This window comes from Triplophysa dalaica, chromosome 17 (assembly GCF_015846415.1).
Source record: "Triplophysa dalaica isolate WHDGS20190420 chromosome 17, ASM1584641v1, whole genome shotgun sequence".
Lineage (NCBI taxonomy): Eukaryota > Metazoa > Chordata > Actinopteri > Cypriniformes > Nemacheilidae > Triplophysa > Triplophysa dalaica.
This window is the reverse complement of record NC_079558.1, coordinates 3,867,287-3,888,743: the sequence shown is the minus strand read 5'-3', so window position 1 is coordinate 3,888,743 and position 21,457 is coordinate 3,867,287. Positions and strand designations below refer to the sequence as shown.

General features: G+C 39.2%; 1 protein-coding gene across 12 annotated transcripts in view; it reads left to right on the top strand.

The window, feature by feature from the left end:
• Positions 1–21,457, top strand: part of rbfox3a (RNA binding fox-1 homolog 3a) — a 398,996-nt gene that overhangs the window by 195,735 nt on the left and 181,804 nt on the right. For all 12 annotated transcript variants that reach the window (XM_056770690.1, XM_056770691.1, XM_056770695.1 and 9 more), the window contains one exon: positions 9,656–9,713. In XM_056770690.1, coding sequence (XP_056626668.1) covers positions 9,692–9,713 — 22 coding nt within the window. In that variant the 5' untranslated portion in view covers positions 9,656–9,691. The remainder of the gene's footprint in view (positions 1–9,655; positions 9,714–21,457) is intronic.

The window sequence follows — 21,457 nt, the reverse complement described above, 5'->3', positions numbered from 1 at the left end:
CAACATTCTGCGCAATATCTTCTTTTTTGTTCTTCAGAAGAAAGAAATTTATACAGGTTTGAAATGACAAGAGAATAAGTAAATAATTAAAATATGTATTTTATTTCTGGTTGAATGTCCCATAAAGGCTATAATTTGCTGTATATTAAACAGACGTCCCAATTATAATCATTATTTCTATTTAAATACATTGGTAAATATGTGTGTTTATTTGGGGTGGGAGGGGTCAATGAACATGCAATTTTCGTGGACACAAATGTGTATAATAACAATGTAAGCATGGTTTACGGGGACGCTTCCTGTGTCCTCATAAACTAAATCACTTAAACTGATATTCTTGTAACACATTTGTTTTATTTATCTTATTGAGTGTGAATATATAGTAAAAAAATCATTACAGCCATGGAGTGTCCTTATAAACCACATGCCAACATGTGTATCTGTGATAGAGAAAAGAGACATAACTGAGCCTGTGTGGTTATTTGTGAGGCAGATGTGGACACTTCAGCAGCTCTGGGTAGAGATAGGGACCCAGGCTTGTCCACAACAGTAAACACTGTTTTTGAATGGACTGAGAACTGAAATGCTTTAATAAAGCTGGGACAGAACACACACCTCACATACTAGACCTCACTTCTATCAGTAACCCGTGAAATCGAGTTCACCTCCGAGGATGGATGTGTGCTTGTTGCGTCTTTCTCGTCCATCTGTAGCACATCTACAGCACGCACTAAATTACATACGCTGCTCATGGGAACTTCTTTTCCATTATACACAAGCCCTGTTGGATTTTTATTTAGTTGAATATAAATTATCCTTTATTCATTCAAGTATAGAGTTTTCGCACTTTCTTTTCTAAAGTTGTCAACTGTATGTACTATAAAGTCGCTACATGTGCAAATCTTTCCAGATCAGTTTCTTTTGAGGATTTAAGACCAGCTGGCTTAAGAACAGACCCCTAATGGTACAGTATGTACAATATGTCTTGCTGTGTGATTACATGGCGCTTTTCTCATATAGAAATGGCAATGATATCTGCTTTAACAGCACCTTCAATGTGTGATAGCAGCATATGGACAAAACTATGCACAGAATTTTACGATTGTAGCTGCAGTATAATGATGGTACAGATCAGTCAGGTCAACAGAGGTAGCAAAGATGTGATGCTGGTGAGTTCACCACATCAAACATTCAGCTTCACTGCGCAAAAAAACAAACCAAGCCATTTCGGATGCAGTTATGTGTTATTTGATGCACATTTTAGACACCTGAATTGCTTGCTGTGCAGGCCCAGTGGAAAATTGTATTTGATGAGAATAATGAGAATGATTGGAGATACATGTTGTGTTTCATTTAGGTATAAACTTGTTGTTTTGTTTCTCCGTAAATTAAATGAGCAATAAGCAAAATTGCAGGCATGAATGTAGAATTAAAGCCCATAAGAGATCATGATTTTGTAAAATTGCTGAAAAATAAATTTAAAAAGAAAAAATAAATTCTGCAGAATTTTGTACCATGAGTTGAGTTTCAGCTGAAACCTTTGAGAAGTTGTCCACATTAATATGTTTTCATTTGAAAACGCATCTCCGTTCTGGCCTTCCGTCCACACCGAGACACCATTTGTGTCAACGAAAACCTTTTTTTTATCACTTTTTAAAAATGCACATTAGAAAACGCATTTTTCGCATTGTAGTTTGGACGACAAAAACGATGATGTATTTTTCATCATGTGATAGTGGTTTTGACAGAAATGAAAATGACATTTAAAAATGACAGGTAACTCATGTGCAGTCCGTGGATGCAAGTGTTTAGTGTGGATGGACAGGACTTGGAAAACGCATGGAAACGCTAGTGTGGACAGAAAGCGTTTTTAAAATGAAAACTCTTAAAACGTATTGTTGTGTAAAATGTCTGAATGAGGCGTGTAATAGTTTGCTGAGGTCTTGTTCTCGGGAGAAAAAACCTTAGCAGCAGGAGATATAGGCATTTAATCTCATTACTGTCTAGGACAGGCTAATGAGATGTTAATGAGATTTCACTGGTGATTTTTCTTTCCTGTGGGAGGACATCATCCAATGAGGTGCTGAGATCTGAATCAAAGATTCCTGTGCGTAATTGATCATAACTTGAAACGAAACAGCGAAATTAGTGGTCACATGGATGTTTATTTATGAAACTAGGCCAGCAAGGTGATTTAAGGTAAAGCACATTAAGAACAAAAATACAGTTTATTTTAAGTCTTTACGCTGAAAAGTCTGAGAGCAGCTCATTAAAAATCTGGTTTTGGTGAAACCAACATTTAGCAATAGCACTCCTCAATGACACTTAAGTCACTAACTCACGTTTGCATTGGCGAGATAATTACGGCTCTTCTGCGTTCAATGATATACTGTGGGATTGCAATGAAAATCGGGTGACAGTCTTACTACCTCTAGCAATGACTCGATTTCCACTTTAACAACTCACTAAATCCACACAGCTTCGGAATAATTATCATAAAACCAGATTTTCATCTGCCTCTATAAAGTTTGCATAGGTTGTTTTGGCAATTCCGAAGAAAGCCATCGATGGTAAACCAACAGCGTCTCACGATCAGAGACGCATCCCGCATGCTTTCCGACGCCTCCCCCTCCTTGGTTAAAATGATAAATTTTAACAACATGCTTTACACCCTTGTTACTTTTTATTGCATATGTGTGTTTTAGTAAATCAACTCAAACTGAAAATAAACCAAGCTGTTGTGGGTAATTATTCACTTGTTCTTGATTTTGTTTTGGTCCGCATTTATGGCGGACCGTATTTCATTTAAATTCACATTTCCCCCACTCTCAGTCAATGGTGCGCTTTGGCTGTTTTAATATTCAATGTCCCTCATGTTCAATTTGCATCAGATGTCCCGTTGTTCCGTTTCCCAGAATCCTCTCTGTCCAACATAAATTGGGTGCATGTTGCTGTGGAATGACAACACTGGGGTCTTAATAGAGATGTCTATTAGCCCTATATTCAATTTTTGCCCAACGAATGCGAAATCAAAACCAAGCAAACCCACAGCGGCGTTTCAGTTGTGTTGAATCGTATTTCATGTTTATTTTAAAATGGTCAATTTAAAGACTTTGGCTTACTAGAATGAGAAGGATTTGAATAGCGTTGGCCAGCCGGCGCATATAGGACGTGAGAGAACCCAGTTAATATCTTTATTATGGAGCAATTTTGGAGCAAGAAGATAAAACACAGGCGATTTCCCTTTTAAAACAACTTTAGTAAAGATCATGCATCTGCTCTTGCCATTCAGCTCTCATACTCTAGTGCATATCAGTCAAGTGTGCTCCCTACATACCTTCATTTCTCAATTTTTCCAGGACCCCTTTATCTTTTACTGCTTGCAGTGTAGTTATATTGTCTTGTATTATTTATCTGCGGGGTTGGTTAAAGGCAGAATCCCCAGAGTGGCCTGGCATTTGGGAATCCTCATTAACATTTGCAACATGTGGTTCAGCAGGGCTGCCGGTGGGAGTGTGTCCGCTCTATGCTCTTAAATATCTCAGTCAGTCAGCAAGCCCTAAAGCTGGTATTTACTACTTTTACCTACAGCTATACGAGATAAAGGACGTCGGGTTGGCATTTTCACTACTTTAGACCCCCTCAAAAAAGAGAGAGAGAGAGTCTGATTACGGCAGTCAAAAGAGAGAATGATATCAAATTTACCATGACTTCCATAGATGCTGTATAAGAAACATCCTCGCATTACTGTTACTGATAGTTTTTACTTTCGTATTTTGACACGTTTCTAATGAGAAAAATAGTGGGCGTGGCTTTCTCTGCGATTTGAATAGATGTATAAAAACTGCCGTTGAATTTTGAAATGGAACAGGCACCAGACTCACAGTTGAAGGGGAGGAGTTAACGGATGCTCCGCCCAAGCCGTCTAACGTACATCATTTACGATGGATAGCCATTACAGGAAAGAAGTGCATTTTCAGATTTTTACTAAAGACTATGAAGGCACACTAATTTTTAAAAGCGAATGACCCTCATTGATAAACTATTTACAATAAACGCTGCAATGTTTCATGAAAATATTATAATTTTTTATTTCACTGGGACTTTAATTATATGTTGTAATTTGATGCAAAGGTAATATAATAACAAGTATAATGTTAGAAAAGAAGAAAATATAAAAAACTTGACCGTTGAACGCATCATCACAGACTTGTGAAAATGGTCCATTGAAGTCAATAGGGGCGAAGTGTTGTTTGGTTACCAATGTTATTCGAAATATTTTATTTTATGTTCTGCAGAAGCAAGAAAGTCATACAACTTTGGTGTGACATGAAAGGGGGAAAATGATGAAATAATTTATATGTTCGAGGAAAACTGTTACCTTAAGGCATAATTTACATATAGGCTACTTGTGCGTGATAACATACCACCGAACATATATTAGACCACCAAACATATTAGTCAAATTTGGTCTGTGTCCTCACATAAAGCTATCATATTGTATATGACATCTGAAAACTTGTAATACAGACTTGCATGAATTATTATTATGGTACTTTTATGTTGCTTTAATCATTTTTATTTTAAGCTTGGCAGCCCCTGCTCTCCATTCTCTCAGAAAAAGGAATGACAGTATTTTCATTTTTTGATGAACTGTTCCTTTAAAAAAAAAACTCAACAAACAGTCAGCCCAACACCAATCTCAAGCATATGCGAAAGCAAACATACATGCCACATAAATTACCGGCCGAGGAATATGAGGTGAAGCTCCGTCGGGTCCTCGTAAGAAACGGGAACATTAGCTCTGGCGGCTTTCATATATTGACCCAGTATGAAAATCAAATTACAACGGGCTGTTCAAGGCTTAATATTTATGTCCACGCTCTCTATTCAGGCTCCCTGTAGGAAGAGTTGATGAGCTCCAGCATGTCAGTAATTGAGAAGAGTTTCCAGGTCAGTGTGTGCCACTGTGCTCTGGTGTGTGTGAAAGGGGATATTTACTCTGTGAATGGAGGGTGAATGAAGTTACAACTCTATTTACCAAAGCCTGTATAAGCTGCTCAACTAATCTGCTTCACAAAGCAAAGTAGAATCCAAAAGGACTTTGGCACGACATTTCAAAGTTAAATTGCTCTTTTATACCGTGCCACTGCCCTGGCCATTTTTCATTCGTTCTTCCCTCTTTACAACCTGTTCTCCTGAGAAGATGTAGTGACACATTTCACTCCCCCACCTTCAAAATGTATCCTTTTCTTCCCTGTCTCCACACACAAGGAATTGATAGAAAGCGTTATTCTGTCTTTTGAACTTTAAAACATGTTTTACCAAATCAATTCGGCCTCGGTCTCACAGTTCTACTATTCTAGAAGTACTTGTGTAAGTAAGTGTAACAGATCTTTTGACTGAAGGACTCTTATTTCTTGGTTTGTGCTTCATTTGTTTATTTTTTGCTGATTGATATAATGTGAATGGTCCACTCGCTGCCAAAACAACATTTTGATCCATTTATTTTACTTTCTGTTTATTAAATTTTGTGCCAATTACATTAGTGGTGGTCTTTTGTTTTCTGAGAGCAATTTATTCAAAAGTAAACATGGCTTTGTAGGCTGCACCTGTTATTAGCTCATTTACAAAATTCTTATTGAAAGTCGCTTTAAATAAAAGCGTCAGCTAAATGAATAATTATTTCTGTTCCTCTTATCTGATAGGACAAGATGTATTAAAAGCGCTGGTACGTAGTGCCACGGGAATAGGACTTTTGACTGATTGTATTATGTAACTGTTGGTCGTTTTTTACTTTGTTTGGAATTGTTTTCTTTAGTTTATCAGTTTTTCTCAGTCAGTAGACTAAAAAGTTGTCTGTATTGTGTTTAAATTCCAGTTGCTATATAGCATTGTTTTGTTTACAGAACTGTTGTTTAAAAGCAGTATCACACTCAGGACTGAAACCTGAAGACGAAGGAGGATGCGCATGAAACAAATCTGTGTTCTCTTTACCATACCCCAATTCATAACAGTAAGCCTATAATAATAATAATTATAATTCGAGCTGTTGGTTGAGATTTTGCCAGATTTTGTTTTTTTTCATTTTGACTTTAAAGGTCCAGTGTGATTTTTGTTTAAATTATATATTGACAGAAAAACAATGTAATATACATAACCTTATCTCCAGATGTTTAAAACGACCTTACATAATGAACAGTTATGTTTTACTACCTTAGAATGAGCTATTTCTATCTACATAGATACTCGCCATGTTGTTTCTACAGTAGCGCTTAATTGACAAACTACACTTCAGAGCACTTTTTTAACGTAAGTGCCGTTAACATCTCTACATTGATGCTTTAATCCTTGCAAAGATCAGTGCGTAAAATAGACTCTACTTTTATGTTTTAAACAGAGATGGCGATAGAGAGACAGCATTCTCTAAAACTACTAATAAAAACCCTAAAACCCACAAATAAAACTACTAAACCTGTATATCACTCTTTCTTCAATGGAACATTGAACCTTTTTTTTTCAATGTCTCATTCATACAATGAAATTCTATGGGATCCAATGTTGTTTGGTTACCAATATATCTTCTTATCCGTTCTGCAAAAGAAAGTTGTACAGATTTGAAGGTACATGAGGGTGAGTAAATTTGCTTTTTTGGGTGAACTGTCCCTTTAATATCAGTCCATGTGATGTGTTGTACAATGCTTATTTTGAGCTTAAGGTTCTATTTTTTCAGAATCCAAAGTCTAAATCTATTATTTATTTTCGTACGTTTTGTACTACTGTCTCTGAAAGGTCACAGAAATAATGTTGTGCAAGTCCAAAATACACATTTGATCTGACATGACAATACACGGTTTCTGTATATCTCTTTCAGTGCGGCAGGCAGTTAGTCCTTTCATAGCTGTGATAGAACATCATTTCAGTGTTCTCATCATACAACAGCAGACTGTTTATTTATTGCTGTGTACAAAACTAAATTGCTGGGCAAATAGACTTTAGTGAGATGCTATTTTCTTTTTTGCTTGCGACATCAGTGTAGCCCGAGTGATGGTTGTTTTATTGTTGTTTTTTGTCCACGGCACTCTTCAGTTCTGGGTTATTTATGCCTCCTTACCGTCCAAATAATTAATCAGCTCCGACACAACAGGAAAAGAAACAGCTTTTAATTACTTATGATGAAATAACAAATTATCTTGGCCTTGGTCCCAAAAATACTGGAGCCCAGTGCATGGTAATTCATTACAGAGAGAGAGACAGTGTGGGAGAGCGACAGGAGGCTGTGAGATATGAGCTTTGTAGGGATGAAATCAATACACACGCTTTGTTCATGTGTGTGTGTGTGTGTTGTGTGTCTGTGTTATAGCATTAGAACCATTGCGATCCATCAAAAGGTTGAGTGTCAACCCGCAATGAACCCTCACACTTTGATGCACTTATATTTCAACAAACACTAATGCATTACCCACCAATAGCATCATGTGGTGTCTGCTTGTGAATGAGCTTAGTCTGCTATCTTCGTTTTATTTTCTACTTATATGAAATCAGTTTCAAGCATAGTTTACTGTATTTTGTGTTTTAAATAAGAAAGCAGAAAAGTCCAAACTTTACAGTCTTTTGGTCTGTTTTATGACCTAGTGAGCATTCTACACAGGCAGCATCCAAATCCATGTTTACTATGGTAATCACAAACCATGGTTTTGCCACCGTAATAATAGTTTTATCATAGTTTTACTACCGTATTTGGATAAAAACTGTGGTCATACAAATGATAAAACATTAAGACTTTATTTTAATGAAACCATGTAAAATGTTCATGAGAGAACCATCATTAAACCTCATAAGTGACTTACTGGGAACAATGTACTCAGACAGCAGTGTCCAAAATCATATGAATGTATTAACTGATCAATTTTAGGCTTTTTTGCATGTGAAATAGACTATTATATATCAATATTCTATTCATGCAATGCATTCTGGGATTGTCTCCGTCCCAATAGAATGGGATACTTGCCTTCCAATCGGACTAAAATGAGTTCTCTTAGGAGGCGGCATAATTAAGTTGTCTACCTTTTGGAACAGACTTCACGTTGAGACTGTATCTTCGATGCCTTAAAATCCTGCCTCCATGGGCAAGTCTAGGTTTTGGAACAAAGCATTTGTGTACATGCAAGCTGAGCGGTGGATGGACACAAATACTCGGAGGGTTGTGTTGACACGCACAGACCTCTGTTATTCATTTCCGCCCCGTGAGCCTGTTTTCAGGCAAGCGAAACGAAATTCCTCAGAAATGAATTCTCACCGAGTCGGTAGTGAACTGGATTTCCCAGTAGGCTTCCCGCGTCTCCGGGTTTCAGTTCTACTCTTGACCACAGAGGGGAACACTCGGAATGGAATTAGACACTTCCCTGCAGAGAGCTACAGACTCTTTCAGACAGAGAGAGAGAGAGAGAGAGAGAGAGAGATGGGGGGAGGTTGGATGTCGTTTTAAGAGAGAAAGAGTCAAAGGGAGATAACGGGTAAGGGAAATAATGACGTGAAGGAAAGAGATAGAAATTCGGTTTCAGCACGGCACAGTGCTGTTTCTCAATAAACACCTTAGCTCTATATTTCAGATTAATGCCAACAATTAAATGACACATAGGAACAACACTTACATCAAGCCGGTGGATATGGACGGGGCGCTATGCATATTTAATCCGAACAGCCCGCAATAGAGGCCATTATGTCCGTGTAATTACGGTAATGCTCTAACAGGGTCTTTTGTGCCGAGTGCTGTATTCACTCTCTCGGGCCCTGTGTTCGGTTGTATATACTTCTGCATCCTAAGAAAAACGGCAGCATTATCATCTTTGCCCATTCTTTTTTTTTATTATTACACAGCACATATTCTTCTTCTCCTCCTTTGGGTGACGTGATTTTTATGTTTTTCTGAATATACAGTAAAGTAGTTGTACTCATCTGTTATACTGTACAAACCAACCTTGTACTGATTTTGAATTATCAATTACATTATAGTCGCACTTCCTCTTCAGGTCACGCAGAAGTGATTTATTGTTTTCATATTTCCTCTCTGTATTCAGTCAGAGAGGGTTTAACAAACTCCATTTCCTTCGGAAAAGGTGTGGTCGGTGTGCTTGCGGCTAATGCTTATTCGGGGATTCCATATTTATGCTTTCATATGGAACCGGGGTCTTTTTTTGCTTTGTTCTCCTTAACTGAGTGTGAAAACACATTAGCGGCCATGTTTGTGTGCGTTCTCCAAATGTTATGGCAGATCCACTTCAGCGGCAGTGTTGCTTGAAGCTCAGCTGGCTGTTTCCAGTGAAGGATTTGGTGGTTCTGGTGAAGTTCTGAGCTTATCTGGACCTCGCAGGTCCCCTGACTGAGCCTCAATCCCTTGGCGCATTATCATAACAAGGGCACACAAAAACGAGGAAAAACTCAAATCCGGGTCCAAACACAAAACAAGGAATTTCAGAGCAATCTGTGATGTAAATTGGGAGCTCAACCTCTTTGAATTAAGAATGAAGTCCCGTCTACCATAACAATGGTTGTTTACAATACCGCTTTCTAAAAAAGTCTGCATTTTATGTCATTTCACGGCTTACATTGTTAGTCATTATTCTCAAAGACTGTGTCTGTTTTTCTCTTGCAGGAATTAGACACCACCCCTGTTCGGCCACAGCTGTACATGGAGACCCCCAGCTGGGCAGGTGAGTGTGTTTATGTGGAGGTTGTGGCCTCTTTTATGAGCCCGTGAGTGTGTCATGATGTTCTCTTTGGATGAGTCGAAGAGCATGTGCGGCACTGTTTACACCTGCTGTTAAAACCGTTTCAAGTGGTCTGATCAAAAGTGGTCCACTGAGACGCATCACTGTTTACACCTGGTAGTAACACGCCTCTCAAATGCGTCTTGGGCTCGGAGGGTTGTTGCATAATTATTAAAAAGAAAATGATTTCAAATCTCTGCTTTCAAAAACATACTAAATTATGTTTTTTACACTAACTTAAAGAAATAGTTCGCCGAAAAAATCTGTCATCATTACTCTCGTCATTTCAAACCTGTATGACTTGCAGGACACAAAAGAAGATATTTTGAGGAATGTGGATAACGAACAATGGCGGCATTGACTTGATAATGCATCTGTAAAATAGAAGTGAATACTGTAGGTACCATTGTTGTTTGGTTACCGACATTCTTCAAAATATCTTCTTTTGAGTTCCGTAGAAAGAAGAAAGTGAATTAAAATGATGAGGGAGAGTAACTGATGACTAACTATCCCTGTCCATTTGTGGCCCGACATCGGCAAATACTCCAGGGTCTGTGTTTACGAGAAATATTCAGAGAAAAATGTGGCTTTAAGGACAAATGATGATGCGAGCAATGGTTTGATTGAACTGTTGAGTCTCATCCTTCAAACGATAGGCTAGATTTCATATTTCTGCACAATTTACATTTCCAGCCTCTTTCTCTCTGTTCTATACCATCCTTATCCGCTATACATCTCAATGTCACCGTCGTTTCCCGTCTGTCTGGGGTGTTTCCTCTGAGGATCAGTTACCTTACAAGAACCCCGCTTCAGACAGATTGATTTTACCTTACCTGCCGTAAACCATCAAAATCAGTTGAGTCCAAACGCGCACCCTAATGACGCAGCCCCCTTCCTCACGTATCAGCAGAGCAAAGCTTCCTCCTGATGCCGGCCCGTTGTGCGCACGTCCTTTGGAGTTGTAAATGAGACTGTGTCTTTAAAAGTGGAGTGGAGAGGGCCGTAGCGAGGGAGTGAGAGAGGAGTGGTTTAAGTAGTGCTGACGATAGGCCTTTGATTCTGAGCATGCCCATTAGAGGGAGCCATAAATCCTGGGCTCTCTGGACTGCCTGTGTCAGCAGTCCATGGAATGAATTGATATTAAACGCGACAAAAAGCCTCTTTAATTCTGCCTCCACCAGCCTCTCTCTCTCACTTCTCTTGCTTGCTCTCTCACTCTCTCTCGTTCTCCAACTCTATTTCTTCTCTCTTCCTCCCCCTGTTCTGGACGGTAATTGAAAAGAGGGAGAAAAAAGCCTGGCGAAGCCAAGCCTGTCATCATAAAAACATCTGCAATTACATCCGCTCTATTCATTATTTATGAACGTCATTAATTAAATATTACTCGCAAATAGTAATGGCATTTTCCCCCTTTTTGCCCCCATGTTGTCTCAGAAACGGGCGCGTTTTCTGCCAAACATCACAATGCTGTTTGCAGTAAACATTTATGTTTCGACATTAAGGCCAATTATGACGATTTTGACAGTGGATTCGTGCTGCATCGAGCCCCGTTCGCCTTCCTCGTGAACCCTGACGGCTCGGAGCACAGCCCGGCGACAAATAAGGCTGCCGCGTTGTCACCCCTCACCTCAACGCTGGAATAATAGAGATAACTTGATTTGCTTTCAGGCAAATTGAATATTCTAAAACGGGCTCCTTTCTCATTTTTTTGGGCCTGTCTAAAAAATATCCCATAATGAGCAGAGGAAGCGCTGTCACCAGATGACATCACCCCCACGCATGATGCGCTAAAAGCGTAAGCTGTGGGATTTCAGGTGCCATATTGATAAGTTAGACCTGTTATTCCCAAAATTGTAAAGATGAGGAACCATACATCAAACGAGGCATAACGCTTAGCTAGATGACATTCGAAGTGGGGTGCTGGGGTGCTCGGAGAGCGGCAGCCGGCACCAGGTACAGCTGTTTTGACTCTTTTACTTAGCAGGGCCCCTACTTGGAGGCTCTCAGCCGGTACGAGGGGCCGCGTGCACGATGTTCGCGTGATGGATTGAGTTGGGGAAAGCCATCATCTGGTTGTGCATGCGCGTGCTGAGCGAGGTGGGCCCTGCGTGATTAATGATATTTGCCTGGAGTCATCGAAAGCTAGATTTAAGTATTTCGGATTTAAAGTAACATTCGTCTCTATTGTTCACAGCGAGAGAGGCATTAGTCAAATTCAGCCATGTCTCCGCAGACGACGGCGTTCCAACCCCTGGAGCACGCTGTGTAACAGTGCTGTTGTCTCACTCTCGCTTCTGCGAATTATTCATGCAATTTTTGCCCATTTCGTCTGATTATCCACAAATCACTCTTACCACTGACTTTATCATCCTGCCAGAATCATTTATTTCGCAGTTGTATTTCTGCTGAGTAAACGTTTGATGAATTGCTTTCATTACGCTTTTTAAAAGTGCAAATATATTCTGCCAAATATAGGAGTTTGTTTATCACAATCATTTGGCGAAATGGCAATATACAGTTTTTATTTCAACGTTAAATAAGAACATCCAGCCCGCTGGATCAGATTAAATAATTTGCGAAGCGAGTAAAGTTCCGAAGGCGGGTTTGTGCGTGCGTGTGCTTCCCTCCGTATTTTGAGTTCTGCATTCGCAAGGTGAAGGTCCATTGATGCCTGATTCCAAATCCCTTGGGACAACAGAGTAATGAGATGAAATGATAGACCCGGCTCGCGTCTGGCACTGATATTTTGTAACCGTAAACGCCCTGAACTCAGCATTAAACTGACCATCTGATCCAAGACTAACAAAGATAGCCAAGGTCAGAAACGCACCCCTCCCTCTAAAGTAGTGTTTCCTTTAAGCGCTTAGCAAAGCATAATTTGTGCGGCGTGTTTCCTTCAGCTCAAATTAATCACTTGCCTCAGACGGTCGAATGTCGAACGTACCCAAGTTCCACTGATGTGTACGGCTTTTGTGGCCATCTCTTGGATGCTTTCAAACGGACGGAGGTGAAAGAGCAAAGATTGTACCTGACTGCCACGCTGTTCTCTTTCTTTACGTCTGCAGCTTTTACAGATCTGTCAATGGAAATGCAATTGCCAGGAAAGCGTTCGATGCTAAACGGGTTAGGCTGCTGGAGAGCGGTGCGCGCTGTATCCAGTGCTGCCTGCGCGAGCTGTTTGTTTTAGGCCTAAATCGCAGCGGATAGGCTGTGTGCAAGCGCGCTGTGATGAAAACACACATTCTGAATTATTCTCAGTCCAAACAAGCCCTTACTGGGGACGTTATAATCACGCTGTAAAATGAGGGGACCCAGGGGAAAATGAGTAGAAATGCGAATTGTACTGTTTGCCTTGCATCTGCCCTTTTTACATGCTGCGTTTATAATGAAGTACACTGTCTGTGTAATTCCTGTGCAACAGGTTTTTAAAGGCCCGGTTCACCTGAAAATTACATTTTTGTTGTTGTTTACTCACCCTCTGTCATTTTCTTTTAGGTTAAATTGCCCCTTTGCAGAGATGTCTTAAGTGGCTTGTTGATCAATTCTATTGTGAGGCCGCAAGTTAGACATAAAGGGTCTTTTCTCTTACGCTTGCGAGCGCTCTTCAAATGAGGGCTTTCTAATCGTAATTACACCCGCGACTGTTTGACTTGTATCAGCTCTCATCACGAGCCCCTCCGGCCAAATCGCAGGATTCACATCAGAATCGCAATGACACGCATTTAATTAGAAAGTTTTGATGTTTTAAAATGCATCTCGGACAGGATTGGGAGTTCTTTGAAGCGCGGAGACACGACGTTGATAATCGAAAGAAGGCCTCCTGTCAGTTGCTCCGAGGAGACGCAAACAGCGAGCTAATCTTAGCTGGCGTCGTATCCCGTCATACTGACGAGAATGATTGCCATGCGGTAGACGTGCGGCGATAAGCATGTTACGTTATATTCCGATCGTTAGATTGGTTTCACTCAATCGTAAATAGGTTCTTTCCCAATACCAAGATTAAAATCATAACATTAATAACTTTTGGGCGAAGGAGCAAGTCCACCTGTGTTTTGACCTCAAAGCAAGCGAACCGCACGGCAGTGAATCGCATTTGCACAGATACGCCGGACTAAACCACTTCCACGGTAATATGATTAGTCAAAGCTATGTGTTTTCTTCCGGTTAATGCTCTTTCGCCGCTCAGAGATGTTTCTCCACTAGTTCCTCATCAAAAATTAACGGAGAAAAAAACACGTAATGATTATCGCGCAGAAGTGTTGCATTATTAAGTTCGCAATGCGTGCGTTGGAGAGCGGAGAGGGGCGAGGATAGACATCAGACTGATTTGAGGCCTCTCAGAGGAGGCACGGGCTGTTGTTTATGAGGATAATGAGCCCTTCATCTCACCCAATACAGCTTACAATGGTCTCATTACAATTAAAAAGGCTGAAAAGCAGGTCTAGAAGAAACAGGGAATGCGTATGATGAGAATTCAGAGGGAACGTTTTGAAGGAGTGGTGTATTAACCGGCCAGGAAGTCATTTTTAACCCTGGTGGCAGCTGAATTATGTTCCATTACTGAATTGGACCTAATGCTTTTTTCTGCAAAACACATTGCTCCTGTTGTCGAGACTTCTGAGAAATCTGTCGAAATTCACCTCTGTAACAAAGTTTGGTTCGGTCAACATTTACACCTGCGTAACCTCGAACTGTAAACACATGCGTCTTTTAAAAAACACCCTCAGCCTTTCATGACCTGTTTGGATCATCAGAGAGTCTCATTCCTGCCTTTGTATGCATCACTGTCTTCAGGCTATAAAAGAATAAAGCAGTTATTGATTTGAGCATTTCAGCTCATATGTTTCCACTTCGCCTAGGTCTGCTGCCCAGATTAATTTTTGAATCTTCGATTCATGGACACATCATATAATGAATAGAGGTGATTCATGCCATTGCTTTTAAATGCTTAAATTGATATGGTTCCCCATCGGTTGATAGTGTAACGTTGTCGCACGGTCTGCGTCAGCGGTTCTGTCTCGCAGAAATATGTATCGATCACGCTCGGATGCAGCGTTATCTTTCGTTTTTGTAAACATAATACGTAAACCCTATTAATTAATATTCATTTTATAAAGATTGTTAGACAGGCAAGCAGACAAATAATCGCTGTTACACAGTGGTGCGGATTCCCAGACAGGGCTTAAAGTGATGGCTCACCCAAAAATACAAATTATGTCATCATTTACTCACCCTCTTGCCATTTCGAACCTGTACGACTTTCGTTAGCAGAACACCAAAGAAGATATTTTGAAGAATGTTGTTAACTGGCCCCCCTCACTTGCATTGGTTTTGTGTCCATAAATAGAAGTGAAAGGGGGCCAGTGCTGTTTGGTGTACGATTTTCTTCAAAATATCTTCTTTTGTGTTCTACGGAAGAACGCAAGTCAAAAAGGTTTGATTAGTAAATGATGAAAAAAAAATCATTTTTGGTTGAACTTTAAGCGTAGTCGTAGTCTAACTTAAATGTTAGATGTGTCTTGATCGTCTTACGCTGACATATCTTAAAATATATCATATATACAAACATTGTCTCAACATGCAAATCAGTAATGTTTTCTTTTGTAAATGATCCTTATAGTCCTGGTTTAAGGTAATTCCTGCCCAGGAAACTGCCCTAATGTCTTTCCAAACGTGCAAGACTTTATTTCTTTGGTGAAACAGAAAAGGATATACAGATTTTTTTGTGAAGTTACAAAGAATGCAGTATTTAAACCTTAAATGATTTTTTTTTCTGTGGCTCAGTGGTTAGAGCATGTCACTAGCAATGTCAAGGTCATGGGTTCAATCCCAAGGCATTGTATTTAGTCAGAATCAAATGGATTATACAATGCAATGTAAGTCGTTTTGGATAAAAGCATCGGCCAAATGCATTAATGTAATGCAAAATGCTCATACATTACTATATATGTTATTTTAAATATTTGATGATATCATACACTAGTCTGATTGAGCCATTAATACATTCGACTGATCAAGTTCAAGATCAAGCTCAATGACAAGAGTTAACCCCTCTCTAGAAACGTATATGATCAATGAAAACAGGTTTGTTCATCATACCAAGTTTTTGCATGACTTTAGAAGGCTGGTGGAGTGTATTCATTCCAATTGCATAAGCTAGAGAAACAACAATACGATTCCTAAAAACTGTGTTGCTTTAACCTTTGAAGAAAACTATCCATGGTTTTAATACTGCAAAAAAAACGTGCTTTCTATAGTGAAACCATGGTTTACATAAATTACACATGGGTTTGATAACAAAAACATTGCTAAACTGTGGTTAGTGAAACAAATGCATGGTTTTGCCTATAGTCATCAATACACCAAGAACTGTGGTTACTGCAGTTTTACAACACCAAAAAAAAAACATGCGTAATTTTCGTATGGGTAGTGTTCAGCAAAAGTTAAAAAGCCATACTGTATTTAATTAAATGACAGAACAGGGTAGATTTTTTATTTTCGGGTGAACTAATCCTTTAATATTACTTGTTTTATGAGAATCCTGAAGATTTGCATTAATCTTCCTGTTTTTATTAATGTCATTGTTTCAAACCAGTTTGTTATTACCACGTTTAGGGTTCTATTCAATCAATCTAACGTTTACGGTCAAGTATTGCTCATAGATCTGACAGTTGCCTAAAATTACCCATCTGAAGGCATTCCTTAAAAAATGTAGAAGTCCCTGAGGGAGATTTATAGACCACTTTCACACAACCAATTCAGCCTACTTGGTCTGGAGACAGAAACAGGGTGTAGTGCTGCTGGACCAGAAACAGCCGCGCTGTAATCTGTTGTTCATTTTTACTTCATTTTTCTCCAAAGTGACATCTACTGTCCAGCAGGTGGTACCAAACATTTATCTATCCTCTCGGCTATCTGTCCTCTCACACCATCCAGCCTTCAGAAAATGTAGACACCCCAAACAATAGGCTCTCCAGAGACACCTTTAGTCTGCAACACAAGTAAACACGCGGCACTGATCCAGACCAAAGGAAAGACAAACTGTGGTGCTTTGGACACAAAAGTTTCGGTGCGGCTGGGCAAGTTTACAGTTTTTCTCCGCTGAGTTGCTGACATTTTCTTTCTCTCTACTTGGCGCACGAGTCGACATTCCCTCGTGTCATGCGTCATTTCAATCAAACACTGTAAAATGTAGGGGCTGGCCGTTAATTCTCCTCTCACCCGTTTAATGGCCGCTGAAGAAATGGAGTCGTAAAAATTCGATATTTTTTTTTCTCATATAAGGTGGAAAGTGGAGAGAGGCACTGGTAGTAGGTTGGGGGGGTGGGTAGGTATTTGATTCTAACGTGACTTGTCTCACAGTGTGTGTCTGTAACTTCCTGTTTGGATGACTTACAGTCTCTCTGATTGGTCAGATGTAGGGGGGTAACAAAAGAAACACTGATGACATCACGGCGGGAGAAAGTCAATTTAGTTTCCTTTGAGACTTCAGCCTATAAATGGTTTGTCTTTGAACCTGGCATTAGAGAAAGTATTTTAAGAAAGTACCTAAAAATAAAAACTTCCCGTGTGTTCTAGTAGCGCCATTTGGTAGAGCATTGCGTTAGGGTTCTATCCCAAGAAACACACTTACTGGATAAAAAACGTGTTTATTAAATGAACTGTAAGTTTGGATAAAACATCTGCCAAACGCATAATTGTAAATTTAAACTAGAAAGTGGACTGTCTCGGTCTACTATAGGTCATTTTACTGTGAAGTCTCGGCTAAATTTAAATGAGTAAATTACTGGGATGGAGCTGGCTAAGAGGGCCAGACTTCTCTCCAAACACTACAGCGTGCCAACTTATGGGCCCGGATAGTGCTGGAGTCAGTTGTTCTAATTTTGTCCCCCGCTTCACTCTCTAAGCACCGCTGCCGACGTGATAACTTCATCGCTAAACAATTAAAATCTCACCTTTCATTTTCGCACATGTCGGCACAAGAAGAAAAAGCCAAGCGTACTTTGTGTAAGTACGTGGGGAATGCACATTCGCTCATGCATGTTATACAGACGAGCTGAGCGGAGAGCGCGAGAATTGACTGCGAGCGGAAACTGTTTGCCGAACATTTGTAAATGCGAGAGGCTTTTGATGTTGCATTGTGAAAACACATGTTAGCGCTCATTATAGCGCTGTTCCTCAGCCCTTCATTTGTATATTCCGCTGGGCACGGGCACTGAGGAGGAGCCATCTACCCTACAGAAAGCGTGCACCCTCTTTCCACATTCCCTCATTCATCATGTTGACACCAGCGCAGCTACTTTTGTGAAATGGAGAAAAATGGTTAAGTCAGCTCTTTCCCTGAGCTTCTTGCAAGTGTGCGCGCGTGTGTGTGCGTGCACCCCTTCGCCGCGTTTTGCTTGTATGAGGAGTTTGCACGTGTGATGAGCTTTGACTTTTACAATTTGGACATGACATGACAGGATTTCGTATGACAAACTGATCGAATGTTATGTCATGTAAATGTACAGTGGAGATGTAAAGCAAATTTACAGGTGCATTTAACCTGACATGAAAACAATACATTTTGTTTGATAATGATTTTTATTACGGCAGTGTTCCGTTTTTTGTATTTTTGTCAGAAAAAGAAAGTCAAGAGGTTTTAGAACGACATGAGAATAAGTAAATGGTCAATAATTGTCATTTTTGGGTGAACTATCCCTATACTTAACACATCCACATTTTTTAAGGAGATTTCCTATACGTTATTTTAAAAGAAATTCAAATAGGATGAAACATGGTGAATGTATTGTGATATTTAAATGCCACATTTGACCCTAGAGCACAAAACCAGTCATAAGTGGAACATGTATATTTGTAGTAAAAGCCAACTATACATTGATAGGTCAAAATGATAGGTGTTTGCTAAAAATCATTAGGATATTAAGTAAAGATCATGTTCCATGAAGAAATTTACTAAATTTCCTACCGACGTAAATATATCAAAACTTTATTTTTGATGCAGCAAAACCACAAAGAAGTCTGAAAACACACCTACAGTGCAAAAAATGAATTTCTAACTTAGTGTGTTTGTCTTGTTTTCCTGAACGAATGTCAAAAAATTCTTGAATCAAGATTTTCTCGATGAGCAAATCGACCCAAGAAAATAAGTCTTTCACTGAGATTTTCAAATAGTTGTATCTTGTCATAATGTGACCCAGGACAACAAACCAGTTTTATGGGTAATTTTGGCGAAATTGAGATGTTTACATAATCTTAAAGATGAATAAATATGCTTTCTGTTGATGTATGAGTTGTTAGAATATGACAATATCTGGTTGAGATACGACCGTTCAAAACTCAGGAATCTGAGGGTGCAAAAAATCTAAATATTGAGAAAATGGCCTTTGAAGTTGTTAATCAGCCGCACTGTGGCAGGACATCCACTCACAAAGATAAATTTAGATATTTAAGGTAGGAAACTTACGAAGTATCTTCATGGAACATGATCTTTACTTAATATCCTACTGATTTTTGGCTTTAAAGAAAAATCATAATTTTCACCAATACAATGCATTTTTGTCTTTAACTAAAAATATTCCTGCACTACTAAGACTGGTTTTGTGATCCAGAGTCACAAATATGGTCCTATCCTAACAAACCGTACATCAATGGTAAGCTTATTTATTTCGCTTTGAGGTAATGTTTACATCTAAAAAAAAAGTACCCTCATGACTGGTTTTGTGGTCAAACAAAATAGATAATCAACAAGTATGAAATATCACTCACAAGTGAATTAGATCATTTGTAAGTTACAACTTGGTTAACAAAGTTTCTTTTTTTTTCAGGGGTATTTCTAGTCAGCTGGAAACATAGTTTTGGTTTTGAAACGGAGAGACATTGGTGGTTAATAGTGTTTCTCATACTTACCATATCCATAAAAGAGGGATGAAGATTCAATCAGACATATTCAAGCAAATACATTTACCTCTAACAAGTCATAATAAGGTCAAGGAAAATTTGTTAAGTTGCAAAAAGAAAGGTGCAAAACTGGTTTCAAAATGTAACCCGTACCTGATTACCTCATACTGAAATCGCCAGTCTGTCCTGCTTTTCTCTTATCAAATTCTCACTCCGTCTCATTCCCTGTTTAGCAATATTCTCAGCTCATATTGAGGTTTTATCAGATTCTCAATCTGATCGTCTGATTGAAGACCGAAAAGAACATTAACATACATGGTCTGTCACACGCTAGAAGACACAAATAAATGAGCAAATTTCCATTTCCTCACATGTCACCTTCATTTATCCCCCGTGCGTTTCAAAACGGACACATTTCCCCCTTCTTCTTGTATTTGGTACATTTTAGGTAATTTTTAACTCTGCCTGCCGTAGAATACCAAAAATAGCAATGCTGCTGTAATGAAGAACGTGTCCTCAGTGTGAACGTACAGTCAGTTTTAGATGTTTCCAAATTTGAATCGGTTTACAGCCTCTCTACAATTTGCTGACAATTTGTTTGTGTATGTGCATTTGTATGCGTGCGCTCTTGTTAGAAAGACTATGATAGAGACATGGACCAATTACACCTCTTTTCCTTTGCGATTGTTATCTTAAGGGCTGTTGATGAGTCTTTTGTTAGAAATGTTTAATCTTCATTAAAGATTTAAGGGGAGAAAAGTCACTTGAGAAATTCGGAAATTAAATATTTAATGAGCTAATTCCTATCTGCGCCTCACACCTTTACTCAGAGCTCAGTGTTTCTCATCGGCGGAGGCGATCGGAGGTCATTTTCAAACCTTTTACTGAGGAGGACATTAAAATGGATCACAGCTCATTTTTCTTGTCTGGTGCAAGCGCTGGTCCGACATATCAGACTGTGAACTTTTAAAGTCTCCTTCTTTAAGGTTAAATCTACTAATTATGAAGCGGCGATTTGAAAGTACCTTGAAGATGTCCGAAATTGAGATGAAGCTGAACCAAATTATTTCGAAAGGAAAGATTTTGTGCTGATTTTTAGGAATAACCATTTTAGTCTTTTTGTGTATTTGATGTGTAAATTCACTAAATGCTTTAGTACAATTTTCATTTGTTTAACTGTTGATTTATGAACATGAGGTATCAGTTCTATAGATTTAGTGAAAAGCCACATTTTATTTTCAATTCTGAGGATTCAGGTACTATTTTGTCATAACCACTAAATGTGCAGTGTTATTCTGAAAATAAACCATGGTTTAACCTATATGTGTATTATTGAATTAATTTTTATTTATTCTAAAACCATAGCAAAGATAATATATTTTAACAAAATGTGCCATTACAATGAACGGAGAGGAATGCAACGCTCAATATGGCCGCTCTAGCTAAGAAAGCCCTGCCATCCAGTAGGACGATCCAATCGTCAATCGATAAAGACTGACGATTCTCTGGGGCGGGGCTTATGTAAAGGGCTTGCCAGCCTGTGTGCATGCGCAGTAGCTAAAGCGACCTCTAAAAAGGTGATTTAGTAACGCAATTTAAGCTTAGCAAACCAAAGTTGTGGTATAGTCCATATCAGATTTAATCATTGATCGCAAATATGCTATATGATTGTGATTTTTGCCATCAACTTTAGAAATATCTGCCTTCCACCCTCCACTCAAAGAGATAAGGCTGTTGACTTGCTATTTTGCAAACATGGCCCTACTTCTTTGATTAGACTTTGACCG